At 53.9% G+C, this 12,405-nt stretch overlaps 8 protein-coding genes across 8 annotated transcripts; 7 read left to right on the top strand and 1 right to left on the bottom strand.

Annotated features, from left to right (window-relative positions):
• Positions 1-1,672: 1,672 nt before the first annotated feature.
• K452DRAFT_313324 (uncharacterized protein) lies at positions 1,673-2,665 on the top strand (the record flags this gene model as incomplete). The annotated part of the gene is made up of 1 exon (XM_033543652.1): positions 1,673-2,665. The coding sequence occupies one exon, from the start codon at positions 1,673-1,675 to the stop codon at positions 2,663-2,665; it is 993 nt and encodes a 330-aa protein (XP_033392013.1).
• Positions 2,666-3,343: 678 nt separating this feature from the next.
• On the top strand, positions 3,344-4,537 carry K452DRAFT_362641 (uncharacterized protein; the record flags this gene model as incomplete). Its single annotated transcript, XM_033546519.1, has 1 exon — positions 3,344-4,537. One exon carries the CDS (start codon positions 3,344-3,346, stop codon positions 4,373-4,375), a length of 1,032 nt encoding a protein of 343 aa, XP_033392012.1. The 3' UTR covers positions 4,376-4,537.
• An 853-nt stretch (positions 4,538-5,390) lies between these two features.
• K452DRAFT_313322 (uncharacterized protein) lies at positions 5,391-5,702 on the top strand (the record flags this gene model as incomplete). Its single annotated transcript, XM_033543651.1, has 1 exon — positions 5,391-5,702. One exon carries the CDS (start codon positions 5,391-5,393, stop codon positions 5,700-5,702), a length of 312 nt encoding a protein of 103 aa, XP_033392011.1.
• Positions 5,703-6,245: 543 nt separating this feature from the next.
• On the bottom strand, positions 6,246-7,181 carry K452DRAFT_302884 (uncharacterized protein; the record flags this gene model as incomplete). Its single annotated transcript, XM_033542648.1, has 1 exon — positions 6,246-7,181. One exon carries the CDS (start codon positions 7,179-7,181, stop codon positions 6,246-6,248), a length of 936 nt encoding a protein of 311 aa, XP_033392010.1.
• A 389-nt stretch (positions 7,182-7,570) lies between these two features.
• On the top strand, positions 7,571-8,410 carry K452DRAFT_302883 (uncharacterized protein; the record flags this gene model as incomplete). The annotated part of the gene is made up of 1 exon (XM_033542647.1): positions 7,571-8,410. The coding sequence occupies one exon, from the start codon at positions 7,571-7,573 to the stop codon at positions 8,408-8,410; it is 840 nt and encodes a 279-aa protein (XP_033392009.1).
• Positions 8,411-8,906: 496 nt separating this feature from the next.
• On the top strand, positions 8,907-9,944 carry K452DRAFT_313319 (uncharacterized protein; the record flags this gene model as incomplete). The annotated part of the gene is made up of 1 exon (XM_033543650.1): positions 8,907-9,944. One exon carries the CDS (start codon positions 8,907-8,909, stop codon positions 9,942-9,944), a length of 1,038 nt encoding a protein of 345 aa, XP_033392008.1.
• Positions 9,945-10,634: 690 nt separating this feature from the next.
• On the top strand, positions 10,635-11,105 carry K452DRAFT_302881 (uncharacterized protein; the record flags this gene model as incomplete). The annotated part of the gene is made up of 1 exon (XM_033542646.1): positions 10,635-11,105. The coding sequence occupies one exon, from the start codon at positions 10,635-10,637 to the stop codon at positions 11,103-11,105; it is 471 nt and encodes a 156-aa protein (XP_033392007.1).
• A 541-nt stretch (positions 11,106-11,646) lies between these two features.
• On the top strand, positions 11,647-12,219 carry K452DRAFT_313317 (uncharacterized protein; the record flags this gene model as incomplete). The annotated part of the gene is made up of 1 exon (XM_033543649.1): positions 11,647-12,219. One exon carries the CDS (start codon positions 11,647-11,649, stop codon positions 12,217-12,219), a length of 573 nt encoding a protein of 190 aa, XP_033392006.1.
• Positions 12,220-12,405: the final 186 nt, after the last annotated feature.

Here is a 12,405-nt window from a genome sequence, read left to right as displayed (position 1 = left end):
TTGTGGCGGTGCTGGTGGTGGTGTCCTGGAGAGAAGAGGGCGGGGATGCAAGAGTGAAGAGACGCGGCGGAGACGCGAAAAGCACGTGTGGGGGGTGGGTGAATGGGAGGTCTCCGGCCGGTCGAACCAGGAGCACAGAGCTGCAGTGACTTTCCAAGTCTGCACGCGAGCAGAGCCCAAACTCGGAGCCTGATGGACAGACACTGCAGAATTGTCCTGACTGCGCATGTCCAAGAGCAAAGTCGCCCATTTCTCTCAGCCAACGCAGACCACTAACCATGCAAAGCCTCGTGTCAAGCAGCATCATCATTCATCAATCGTCAATCTCCATTTCAGTCCGTCCTGTCTCTAAATGGAACCAGGAAAGGCGATGCAACCTTCGCTCCCCAGCACTAGAGGTAGTCAGGCGCTATTACACTATTCGTTTGTCTTACAGTCTTCAAATCATCCAAAAAACCTCGCTGACCCTACCCTGCCCAAGCAGATTCCTCATATTCGGCGAGAAATACTCCAGACACATAAGCAGCCTAACTGTCCTTGCGATCCGCCTATCTCCGCTAAAATTGAAGAGGCGCAGACCTAGGTACTCGATCCCTCGACCAAACCTCCGCCGCCATCATTTTACAGAACCTTTGAGGCTCGCCAGCAACAGCCAGATGAGTGACCAGAGCACCACCACATCTACTACCACCAGCAAACGAAGGAGCTGAACAGCTCTACACCGAGAGAACCCGCCTTCTCACAAATAGCTGGGTAAGTGATACCGTGATACGTGCTTTGGTGTTTTGGTTGGTGGTGGAAGAGAGCAAATGCTGGTGTGGTCCGCGTAGGACGTGCGTGAGGGAGAGGGGCCTGTGATTGGGGTGTTGATTCGCAGTGTGGTGGAAGGTTCTGGTGTGCATAATGTCTTTGTAGTTTGTTGTCGGGTACAAGTATGTTTGACAGGACTGTCCGCTGTATTCCTGGAAGGCTATGGGTCTCTATTCTTTATTAAGGTCTTCTTAACAGTGATGGTAAGTCGATTATGTTAAAAAGCTTCTGCTACTGCTATTCAAACCAATTTTACTCACTCGGAGCAGAACGCACCGGAAGGGCTGGATCAAACTAGTCTACGTATTTGACATTTGCGCGTGACCTTTACTACTTATCGTTTGCGAAAGGGAGACACGTGGTATTGACAATTACTCTACTTCTTGAGGCAGCAACCATAAGTTGCTGAATATTCTTAGATTTATCAGTTAGCCAATCTTTCCCTTGCCTAGGAGATGTAAACAAGTACATTGCAATCTGATTCTCTACAAGAAAAGGTGCCGTTATATCTAATAAAATAGCTAGCCTTTCTTTTACCTTTCCTCTGTCTCTGCGAAGTTGCAGTTCTATAAATATGTAATGGCTATCCCACATGAAAATCCTACGGAAATGCATGAAATTAAAGGAGCTTGAAAATAGAACATACGTGTAGGATAGTGTTACCGCGCCAGCGGGCAGATCGGCGTTACGGAACAATCAGTTCCATGATCCCTCAACATTGACGTCAGCGTTGGGCTTTGTGACGCCCACTGGCCCTTCACTCCCCCGCCAGCTTCATCCATCAACGCGACCTTGGAGCACCACCTCTCTCCGTTACTTCCGCATCACCGAAGCACAAACAACCGTGCCAAAGGACCCTACCATGGATCAAATCACGCTCGCCCACAGGTCCCGCCCTGTCGAAGCACCTCCGCAGACGCTCGGCGCGGTCGAGCGATTCTCCAACATCGCAGAACTCTTCGATGAAGTCATGCTCCACATCCTTTCCAGCGAGCATTACGGGCCCCAGCACCAGATGCCCACAGCTGTTGCTTGGGAGCATCACGCACCGATGCACGAGGTGGCCACAGTCGTCGCCTGTATGAGAGTCTGCAAGGCCTGGAAGGCCAACATCAAACGCTCACCTCGGGTTTCACGCCTCCTCTTCCTGACGCCCGAGCAGGAGTCGACGCTCACGTTCTGGGAGCCCGGCGATATCGAACCTGGCTCCATACCGGCATACTACCGCGCCCCTCCACTGATCAAGACGGTGTTCGTCGACCCCACAACCGGGCAGCACCGCGAGATCCACTCCCAGCACCTCAAGCTGAACCCGCTCCTCGACGCGCTTCTGCCCATGACGACGCTGGTCCCGTTCTGGTTCAACGTGTGGCGCAGCAATCCAGACACCTTGGAGCTCGACCTTATAGATCTCTTCGAGCCGCACGCCGACCACACTATTGCGCGGTGCAACGTTAGCGGCGTGATTCCGATGCACACGCCTTCGCCCGAGTCAATACTCACGCAGGTTACCTTCGGCTCCGTCATTCCCCGCGACGTCCTCATCGCCCCGCGCAATGCTGATATCCAGGACATGTTCGTCGTGCAGCCGCCTGTGCTCGAGATGCGCATTAATGCCGGCTTCAAGTGCGCTGGAACTATTAAGTCGAAGGCGGGCGTTCGCTTCGCGCACTTGTTGCGCTGGATGCATGCATATGAGGGGTTGGTTGTTGCTGGGGCGTGGCATGTGGACAGGATCGATGTGGATGACGACTTCGTCAAGGGCTCTCCTTGGTTTCCGCTGAGGATGCACCATGAGACTATGGCGAGGGTTATGGATAGCGAGGAGGCGAAGACTATCTTGGAGTGCATATAGGATGACGTAAAGGAGAGATATGATGACGGGCAGAAGATGTTGCAGCAGTCTTGAAGAGCTGGCAACAACTCGACTCTACAAGATCATAGCAGCCATGATACTCAACTTGGAATAATCGGCTTACGCTCTGCCCTCTTGCTGGAGGAGCCGTTCCGCCTGGAGCTGGACCCAACGACGACTACCCCGACAGCTACTTCAAGTTTTTCATATCCAGCTAGCTTTACAACGGCTTTTGAAGGCGATAGAGGGGGTTGGGATCAGCGGCGGCTAAGGTCGAGGATATGGTTTTTAGACGTTTCCTCTTTTCCCTTTCCTACTCTTCCCCTTCAGATTCAGCACAAGACCGGGACACAGGATTTCTTTCGTGGTATACCCCACTGTAGCTAGAAATGCCCTTTAAAATGCTTCAATAACAAGCATCCTTCACGTCGCAGTCGGCCAAGTAGAATCTCCTTGTCAGAATCATGAAGTTTTGAACAGCTTCAACAAAGCTTTACCGTGTTAAACCCGCCAAGCCTTAAAATACCGGATCGTGGCGTACGCTCCAGCCTTGCGTTAATACCAGAAACCTTAACACGCCGTCGTGTCGTGTTCCCCATACACAGTATATATCACCAAACAACATCTTCCTGTCTCATCGTTCTCTTTCCATTAAATACCCACCAACTCCCTCCCTACATGTACATTCACAGCACACCACAAGACATAACGACCATGTCTCCCCCTCCTCACAAACGCCCCAACGGCGAATCCACCAACCCAACCCCCACGCACACACCAACCAACAACCAAACGACCCCCCCAAGCGCCAGCGCCGCGCACCGCATCTTCCGCACGCCCGAACTCCTCGAACTCATCCTCCTCGCCCTAGCCAGCGAGCACGGCCCCGCCTCCTCGCCCCTAACCAACAGCCTAAGCATGACGGCGCTCATCCACGCCCGCCAGGTCTCGCGCCACTGGCGCGCGGTCGTCGACGTCTCGCGCGCCCTGCGCCGCGTCCTCTTCCTCGAGCCTACAGGCAAGCTGACTGAGAGCCTCTTCGACGTGCTCAAAGACACGAGCACGAGCGCTGCTGCTGACGCTGACGTGCCGTATCTAGGCGGAGTCAGCACCGACCTCAGCACAAGCTCGCACGTCCACATCAACCCCCTGCTGCAGGCGGGCTTCGGCGCAGAAATCTGCGGTTTCCTCTCCCCCGCCTCCTCAGTGGCTGACAACCGGAACACGACGCACCTGTCCATCCCCGACTGGGTGCCGACAGCGCACTACCTCGCCTTCTTCGGCACCGCATCCTCATCACCCACAAGCGCCACCTCCGACCCGCTCGACACCGACAGCGATAGCCCCGCCGCAAAACGCAGCATCCCATTCCCCTGGCCTTTAATCTGGTCGTCCTTGCACAGTTCCGCGCGCACGCCGCTCTTCGCAGACATGCTGGCGACGCAGCCGCCGGTGGCGCGCCTGCTGTGTCGCTGCGGGGAGTTGGTGCCTGGCCTCCTTGTCTGCGAGAACGGGGTCAGGATGCGGCATTTGCTGCTTTGGCGGGATGCGGTGGTGCGGGTACTAGAGGGTGAGGAGAAGCTGTGGGAGCCGGACGAGTGGAAGGGGCTGCTGGTTAGGGTTGTCGATGCGGCGAATGTGGACGGGAGGGTCGTGAGGGACGCCGTCTTTCTGGGGGAGAGACTCTTGGGGGAGGGTGCGGATGATTAGGGAAGGGATTAAGGCGAGCTTATGCGCTGCTGGATGTAAGGATTGGATGCGGAGTTGGTGGCTGTGGGCGGTTTCTTGTGGTTTTAGAGTGGATTTTGAGACCAGGCGGAGTCGGTGATAAGCGCTGAGCTTGGATAAATTACCTATGACCTATAGACGCTGACATTGGCTGTAGGTCTGCGATGTTGGTAAAATAAAAATAAAAATAAAATACCATGAAGTCTCTAACGTTCTTACTTTCATGTTGTGCTGAAGTCTCTGCTATTGACTCTATAAGATATTTAATTGGCTGTCTTGAAAGAGCCTGTGGGGATTATTTTCTCGGCAAAAACAAAATACAAGCATTCCAACCATTAGTTTCCTAGCTGGAAATAGTCCAATTAATATTAAGAAAGGCCATACAAACATAGGGATAATAGGATACTGGCTTCTAACACGAGAACAAAATTCTCCTCCGGATGTGCGTAGGCAGGGATAAATCTGCCCGGTATATGCTGGAATATCTATTATACTCGAACCGGATATACAGGGCCATCGGCATCGAATCTGTTAGCGGAGCATAGCTAGAGTGTACATGCTTTTACCAGAGGTTTCTGGTGTTGCAATATAAGAACAAAGAAAACGTCTGCTCGACCTCTCTTTGTACAAACCTGTTTTTCCACCACAACAACAACACCAGTTTGCTACAAATCCGCCCGCCGTCCCTTAGCTCGCCAACTTTTGCAGCTTCTCAACACCATCTCACTTTCCAAACTCCACAACGCAAAGTCCGAATCTCCCAAAGCAAGTTCTCGAAGCATCAACAGGCCTCGCCTTTGTTTGCTCACCCTTACCACAGTCTACAACGAACACCGCATTGTCTCTCCACAACACCGGAACAATGGAATCACACGCAGCTATAAATCCCCTTGACGGGCAACGGATACACACAGCAAAGCGCGCAGCCAGCTGGTCCAGAGACACCGACACGCACGCGCGCAAACGCTTCAAAAGCACACACCCGCCCCACGACCCCATGGCTTCGGCTCCCTACAGCGCACAGCACGGCCCCAGCACCTCCTTTTACAACCCCACGCGCTGGACGCCCGACACACACATTACGTTCCCCGCCCTGCCGCCCACACACCCCTACCACGCCCTCCAGCAGCAATGGGAGCAACACACAGCGCTCTACGCGACCATCAACCGCCGCTACCGCGCCCACAGCACGCAGTATCTCAGCGTGCCCAGCGACCCGCGCAACGACATCATCCACTACGGCACCACGGGCTTCATCCTCGCGGCGCTCTTCAACGCCCCTGAACCTAATCCCACCTCCCAGCGCTAACCGATTTTATATACCGCGTTCGGTTACGTATACGGTATACTGGAGAGGAAGGGGGGTGTTTTATAAATATATACCGCGGGGGGATGGAGATGCGTTTTGCGGTTATTAGGGGAGGGGGTGTATAGGTATGTAGAGGCTTTTAAAGCATGTGTAGAAGATGTCGCGGTGTTGGTTTAGAGCGCTGTCTAGGTTAGCATAGTGGTGTATTTTGCGAGTGTATAAAGGGTTTTATTACTACTAAACGGAACTTAAATCGAGAGCAGAATGATTATTGTCTCTATGCTGAACGTGAGCAAAATCACCCATCTAAAGCACCCTCTACAGGTCTTAATACTGATCCTGTTTGGTATAGTACAAAGTACTTTATCACCACTGAACAAAAACCAAATCGAGAGCAGAATATCCATTGTCTCTATGCTGAACGTAAGCGAAATCATGTACCACAAGCTCACTCCATACCCACGCATCTACGTACTCTCTAACCACCTAAAAGCTCTCCTCGGCGCGCGCCCATAATGCTTACGGGCCCTCTCCCTCCAGCCCCTACTCCTCATCCAGAATCGTCATCGGCACGTCCGCCTCGTCATCCGCGGTCCCGACCGGCCAGTTCGCCTGCACGAGCTGCATCGCCGTCCACCTCTCCAACGGGTTAAACGCCAAAGCCCGAAGAACCAACCTATCCAGCTGCGATGAGTACTTCGGCACCAGGGGGTACGCCTTCCGCGGAATCTCACGCCAGTCGTCGTCGCTCATGGGCGCGCGGCGGGGCCACTCACTTGCATCCGCGATCGGCGGCTTGCCCAGCGCGAGGAAGTGCATGATGGCGCCAACGCCCCACACGTCGCCCTCGGTCCCCGCGTACGGCTGCTCCGGCGGCGTGTAGTTGGGCGTGCCGCCCTCGAAGAAGGGCTCGTGTAGGTTGAAGAAGGCGGCGCGGCCGAAGTCGGCCAGAACGACTTGGTGCGGCACCGCGAGGTTCCAGCCCGTCAGCCGCAGCAGGATGTTCGACGGCTTGATGTCCCGGTGTACGATAGGGCGCCAGGTCGAGCCGTAGTGCCGCGTGCCGTACCCCGAGTGAAGGAACGCCAGCCCGTCCACGAGGTTCCGGTAGAACCGCCATAGCGTCACCTCCTCCACGCGCTGCTGGAACTTGTGGTGCATCAGGCCGTACTCGCGCAGGTCGCCCGCCGGGCAGTACTCCAGCACGATGCGCCGGTGGTGAGGCGTGCTGGGGTCGTCTGCCGCGAAGATCTCAATTACCGGTGGCGCCTGCGGGCTGCGCAGGTCTTTGAGCAAGGTGAGGGTGTTGCATTCGTTGATGTAGGTCGTCGTCTCCTCGCCTTTGTAGTACTTGACGGCAAAGGCGTGCCCGGGAGCGCCGCGGAAGACGTGTACTGCGCCGTCGCCGCCTTCGCCGATCTGTCCGATGTCGTTGGTGTCGCGGAGGACGTCGTCGGCTGGTTGTATATATGCTGACATGGTGTGAGAAGGAAGATGTCGCGGAGGTGAAGGGTGGATGTGAAGAAGTAGACGAAATCCGGGTGAGATGGTGGTGTTGAAGAAGGACGAGAAGCTGCGACGCACGGGTGGTGAGGGTCCTTCAGTGTTGAGTGAATGCCTTCACGTCAAATTGAGACTGTCCGTCAAGATTGTCCGACGACATTGACAGCAGCGCTGACCTTGTCTTATCTTATGTACAGCAACTTCCACAAAGTTCACAGACAATACATTATGCTCAACAGATTCCGCGCCCCTCACCCATGCTAACCAGCCTCAAGTATTGAACTCGAACAATACGCAACACGAGATGACCTCTCCGAGAAATTTAAATCGACGACGACCCTTTGACTGCCCGATTCCGCCCAATCATGAACAGCTCAAGTGTACCGACAATGCTCACCACGCTAGCCCGCCGCGGCATATCTGTCCAGGCCCAAGCATTTGTCTTCTGGCTCCTAACGCCCGTAGGCGCGGTCTTCTTCCTCTACCTCATCCTGTACATCTACGCTAACTACATTTACTGGGACGACAGGTCGCTGTCCAGCCCCTCCCACAAAGCCGTCACACGCCTCTACAACAGACACGCCCGCCGTGCAAGCGGCTGGCACAAGGCTGCGCACCGCCGCTTCTGGCAGCGCGTGCTGCGCATCGTGACGCGTTTGAACATCGAAGAGCGCGCTTATGGCCCCCAGAACCGCGTCAGAATTAGGTCGAATCGCCGCTTTAGCGAGGCGTTGAAACAGCGCACGCCGTGCATCACAACGGCCGATCCGTTTTGCCACACTGTTGACTATGAGGCTGAGTATGATGGGCTTGGACGCCGTATTGCGGAGGTGGCGGCTGCTGAGGAGCAGCTCGGCCTGTCTTCTAACCCTTCTCTAGAGCTGGCTGTCTTGAATTCGAAGACAAATACAGGAAGCAGTAGGGAGTTGCTGGACCGCTCCAGGCTTTGGGGGGCGTCGTTTTGTCCTGAACCTTTGAAGCTTCCCTCGCCGATTTTTCGGCGTGAATCCTATACCTCCTTCCCGGGTCACCGACGCCCGGTTTCGCTCAACGAGAATGATCTCTTGCAGAGGGGTTCGTGGGTGGTATCGCCTGTTGCGCAGTCATTCACTGCCAGTCTTTGCGACTCTAGCACTGATACTGGAACTAGCTTATCCAGTGGCGGCTTTGAAACGATCGTCATCGGATACATTCCCGACGATTAATAAAAATTGACTGTGTTGAGGCTATCTAAGTTGGCTTGTAGCGCGGATATTTAGCTTTATGACCATATGGTTCAGAAGGTAGGTACTTATTTCTCTCTTTATATGCGCGTGATTTGAATTGATATTTCTCAAATAGAACACTCTTGATACTTCCAAATAGTCTCCAGGATTCTTACGTCTTACTTCCTTTCTTCCAGTCGACTGTTAGAGCAAACTCGTTTGCACCCACAAACAATCATGGACATAGCCATGAATCTTTGTTTTCGCATTGTTCGAAAACAAGACTCATGTTTGCATTGTACAGCCTTTCGGGCATTGTAAGTCAACATCATGTCTGCCGTCTGTCTCTGGATTAAATACTCACGTGTCATCCACATAGATGCTACATCAGCAACAGCGAGCTCTCAGAGGTGTTTGACACAGGATCTGGATCCTTCAAAACACGACGACTCTGGCAGACGTGCTCACCATTTCGAACCCCAGCAACACTGCAACCATGGCTCCGAAGCGCTTCTATCCCTACACCCTGCCTGCTCTCTCCAACAGCAGCAGCAGTAGCACAGCCTTCAACAGCTCCGCGCAGCTTTCCCCACTAAGCAACAGCACCTACAACCACACAGGCTTCCAGCCGCCCTACCGTCCCAACTGGAACACGACGGCATGGCCCCTCAACCATTCAAGCATCGTAGACTCTGACCACTCCCACAGCGCGGCATACACGCCCTCTCAGTCTCTTCTCCGCCGTGCCAACGACTCCTTAACCGGCAAGAACGGCGACTGGATCGGCAGCCTCGCGGTGATCATTCCCGCCGCCATCATCGGCTCCTTGCTCTTAGGCGCCCTTATCTGCCTCCTGTGCGCCAACACGCGGGGAACGTCACTCTCGGCCTGCTTGTGCGGCCGTCGCGCTAGGAAGAACCGCCGCTACGAGGACATCGAGATGGCTGCTGTGGACAAGCAACCCAGCAGCGAACCGCAACCCGCTCCCCGCAGGCACTCGCCCCCCACAGGCATCCGCCTGACTATCGAGCGCGAGGAGCCGCAGCCGCAGCCGCAGCCGCACATATCTGCGGCAGACAAATCCACGATGCAAACGCAGACGCAGGCGCAGAAGCAGTCACAGTCGACGTACTGGCGCCGCCTCACCCCGCTACAGCACCCCACGGCCCCTACCGCCGCGCACATCCCGCACAAGCCGGCCGCGAACCTGCACGACCCTGCGCACGAGCAGGAGCCGGAGCAGCATCTTACGAGCCTGCGCCGTTTCTCCGTCGACCGGTATTTTGCGCCGGCGGACAGCTTCGAGGTCGGCAGCGAGGGCTCGAGCGAGGGCTCGGGCGAGTTTGTCGATGTCCCGCTGGATGGGCCGCTGGATGGGGATTATGCTCCTCATAAGGCGCTGGCTTCTCCTCCTACCCCTCCGCGTGATTGCCCTCTCACTCCTACCCCTCCTCCGCGTGAGGTTGAGGAGGTCGTTATTGTGCAGAGGCCCGGGAAGCTGCCGATTCGGACGCGTGTGTTGCGCGAGAACTGATTTGTAGCAGTGCGACGCTGCTGTATACATTACCTAAAAGATTAGGCGCTGCTTAGGGCAGTGAATGTGCTTCGTCTCTTTGCTGATTTTGTCGGTTGTCCTTTGTTTACAGGCTTTGGTTTGTGCTTCTTAAACTTGCTTTGAGTTTTGAGTTCTTAGAATGCGTAGACCTTAGACTGTAGTCCCTTCAGGTGTTTGTTAGAATCTGTTTCTTTGATAGGAGTAAGGAGTTGCTTAAAATGAAAGAATAATGAAACCGATCGTGAGTACTAAGTTTTTTAAGGTGATTGCTATCTGTTTTCAACATTGTCGTGTATATGCATGTCTCCGAGAACACAAACAATTCACTATGTTTTTTAATTACTATATTTTTTAATTGCTTGTAGAGACAAATACGTCTTTTGCCATTTAGGTACTAATGACCAACCAACTGTAAATTGCCATTAATTATCCACAGTTCACACGATCTTCCTGCTGCAGAATGTTTACAGCTTACATACTTTTCCAACTACACCTACACCTCTAACACCTCGGCCTACCTTACCACACCTCGCATTGTACCGAAACCACGTACTCTGTCCTAACACAGCTCCTCTCCGCCCTGACACTCCCTCCACATATAAACCGCCTCTCGCCATATAACCGTCAACCATCCCCATTCGTCCCCAAATCCGACAGTTCACCAATACCATGCCAGCAATCCGCCTCCGCCCATCCGTACAAACCCACAACCCCTTCGCAAGCACCTGGTCCCTAAGCCCCGACAACAGCAACACGGACCCCCAGCCACCGAACCAAATCCAGCCCCCCGGCCCCCTAATCACCGCAATGGTGGGCATCGCCGTGATCTTGAGCGCTCTTGCCCTGATCATGTTTGTGGTTCTCATGGCGATGATCGCCTTGCGCGCGCAGCGTGAGTCGAGGGATTGGGAGTGGTTGTTTGAGGGCGTGGATGAGTTGGATGCTGAGGATGTAGATGATGTGCTGCTTGGTGCTGAGGCTACGGAGCGTACGAGCCTTCTTGCGGAGTGCAAGAGGCCGCTTGTGCCTGCGAAGAAGTGCAATTTTGGCAGACCGAACCGTGCCAAGAGTGCTTGGAAGGAGAGGTGCAGCTTTGTCCCGCTTCAGAGCATTGATGAGGAGGTTGAGGCAGTAGAGTAGGCCCTCTGTGAGTACGTAAGCGCTGCTATTGAGGCCTTGAGGAGCGATGACATTCTAAGGTGGCCTTTGTGATTTCAGAGGGCGCGCAGAGGGCGCGGTCTCCGGTTTCCTAATACTGTAATGGTTTTCTTGGGAGATATTTGCGATTCTGGACGGCGGCTGTCTCTTAGCAAATGATAATAACTTTGACCCGATTTGATTTTCCCTTTTCGTGAATTTTCGTAGACAGTGACGATGTTTTGTGCAACAAAGAAGATCTAGTTGAGGTTTACACAAAGCCTCACTACAGTCTACGTATCCTTTGTCCCAACAGCCATGGCTGGTTCTCCGTAGTGCCAACCTTTGTCTGCTCGCCAAACCTCAAAAAACAAGAACTAGAACAACGCCACCATCGCACTGACGCAAACCACGCATTGTCCACCAACAATATATTTTGTCCCCGCACAAGTCTTTTATCTCACATCCACGATAAAGCACACGAACCCGCACTGTCAATTCACTTCATTTCAAACTCCTCACCTCCACCACCAACGTCAACGCAATGTCTCCTCCCCAGCAACTTCAACTTCAACTTCACCCGCGCTATGATCCATTTGACTCGTCCAAGCCCGCCGGCGGCACCGGCGTCCTCCCGCCCCTCCCCAACGGCGTCTCCGCGCACAATACCTCGAAAATCATGCGCTCAGTCGTTCTCTACGCCGTTGTGCCGCTGGCGGTGATAGCGCTGGTACTCTTGAGTCTGTTCTTCGTCGGCAGGTGGTACGCGAAGAAGAATCCGGAGGCGGCGGACTGCTCGCCAGCTGCGCTGGTGCGGAAGATGCTAAGGGTGGCGTGGTGGAAGGTGATAAGAAAGGAAGGGAAGGGTCCGACCCCGGATTTCGAGAAAGATGTAGAGGCGCAAAAGGGTATAGATGAGAAGGCTGGGAAGAGTGAGACAGACAGTTTTGAGACGAAGAGCTTGGAGGCGGGTAGTTTGGACTCGAAAAGCATTGATTCCGTAAGCGTCGACTCCAAGACCACCCACCCAAAAAGCAGTATCGACATCACAAGCATCGGCATCGTTCGTATTGACACCAGGAGTGTTGAAGCTGAGCGTCTTGAAGCGAAGACTTAAGAGCCTCCATGCTGGGTTTCCACCGGCGTTTTGCGTCTGCTACAGTATATATATGTATAGAGACTTGTTAATAGAGTGTCGCAGAAATCAAGAATTGAACTGCCTGATAAATCATGAATTAAACTAGCTTGAGGAGCACTGTCTCAACGTCAATCGTATATCCAGAATTTGTGTAATATGATATTG

Source organism: Aplosporella prunicola, assembly GCF_010093885.1.
Source record: "Aplosporella prunicola CBS 121167 unplaced genomic scaffold K452scaffold_53, whole genome shotgun sequence".
NCBI classification, from domain to species: domain Eukaryota; kingdom Fungi; phylum Ascomycota; class Dothideomycetes; order Botryosphaeriales; family Aplosporellaceae; genus Aplosporella; species Aplosporella prunicola.
The sequence above is the reverse complement of the archived record's forward strand: the minus strand, read 5'-3'. Positions and strand labels throughout refer to the sequence as shown.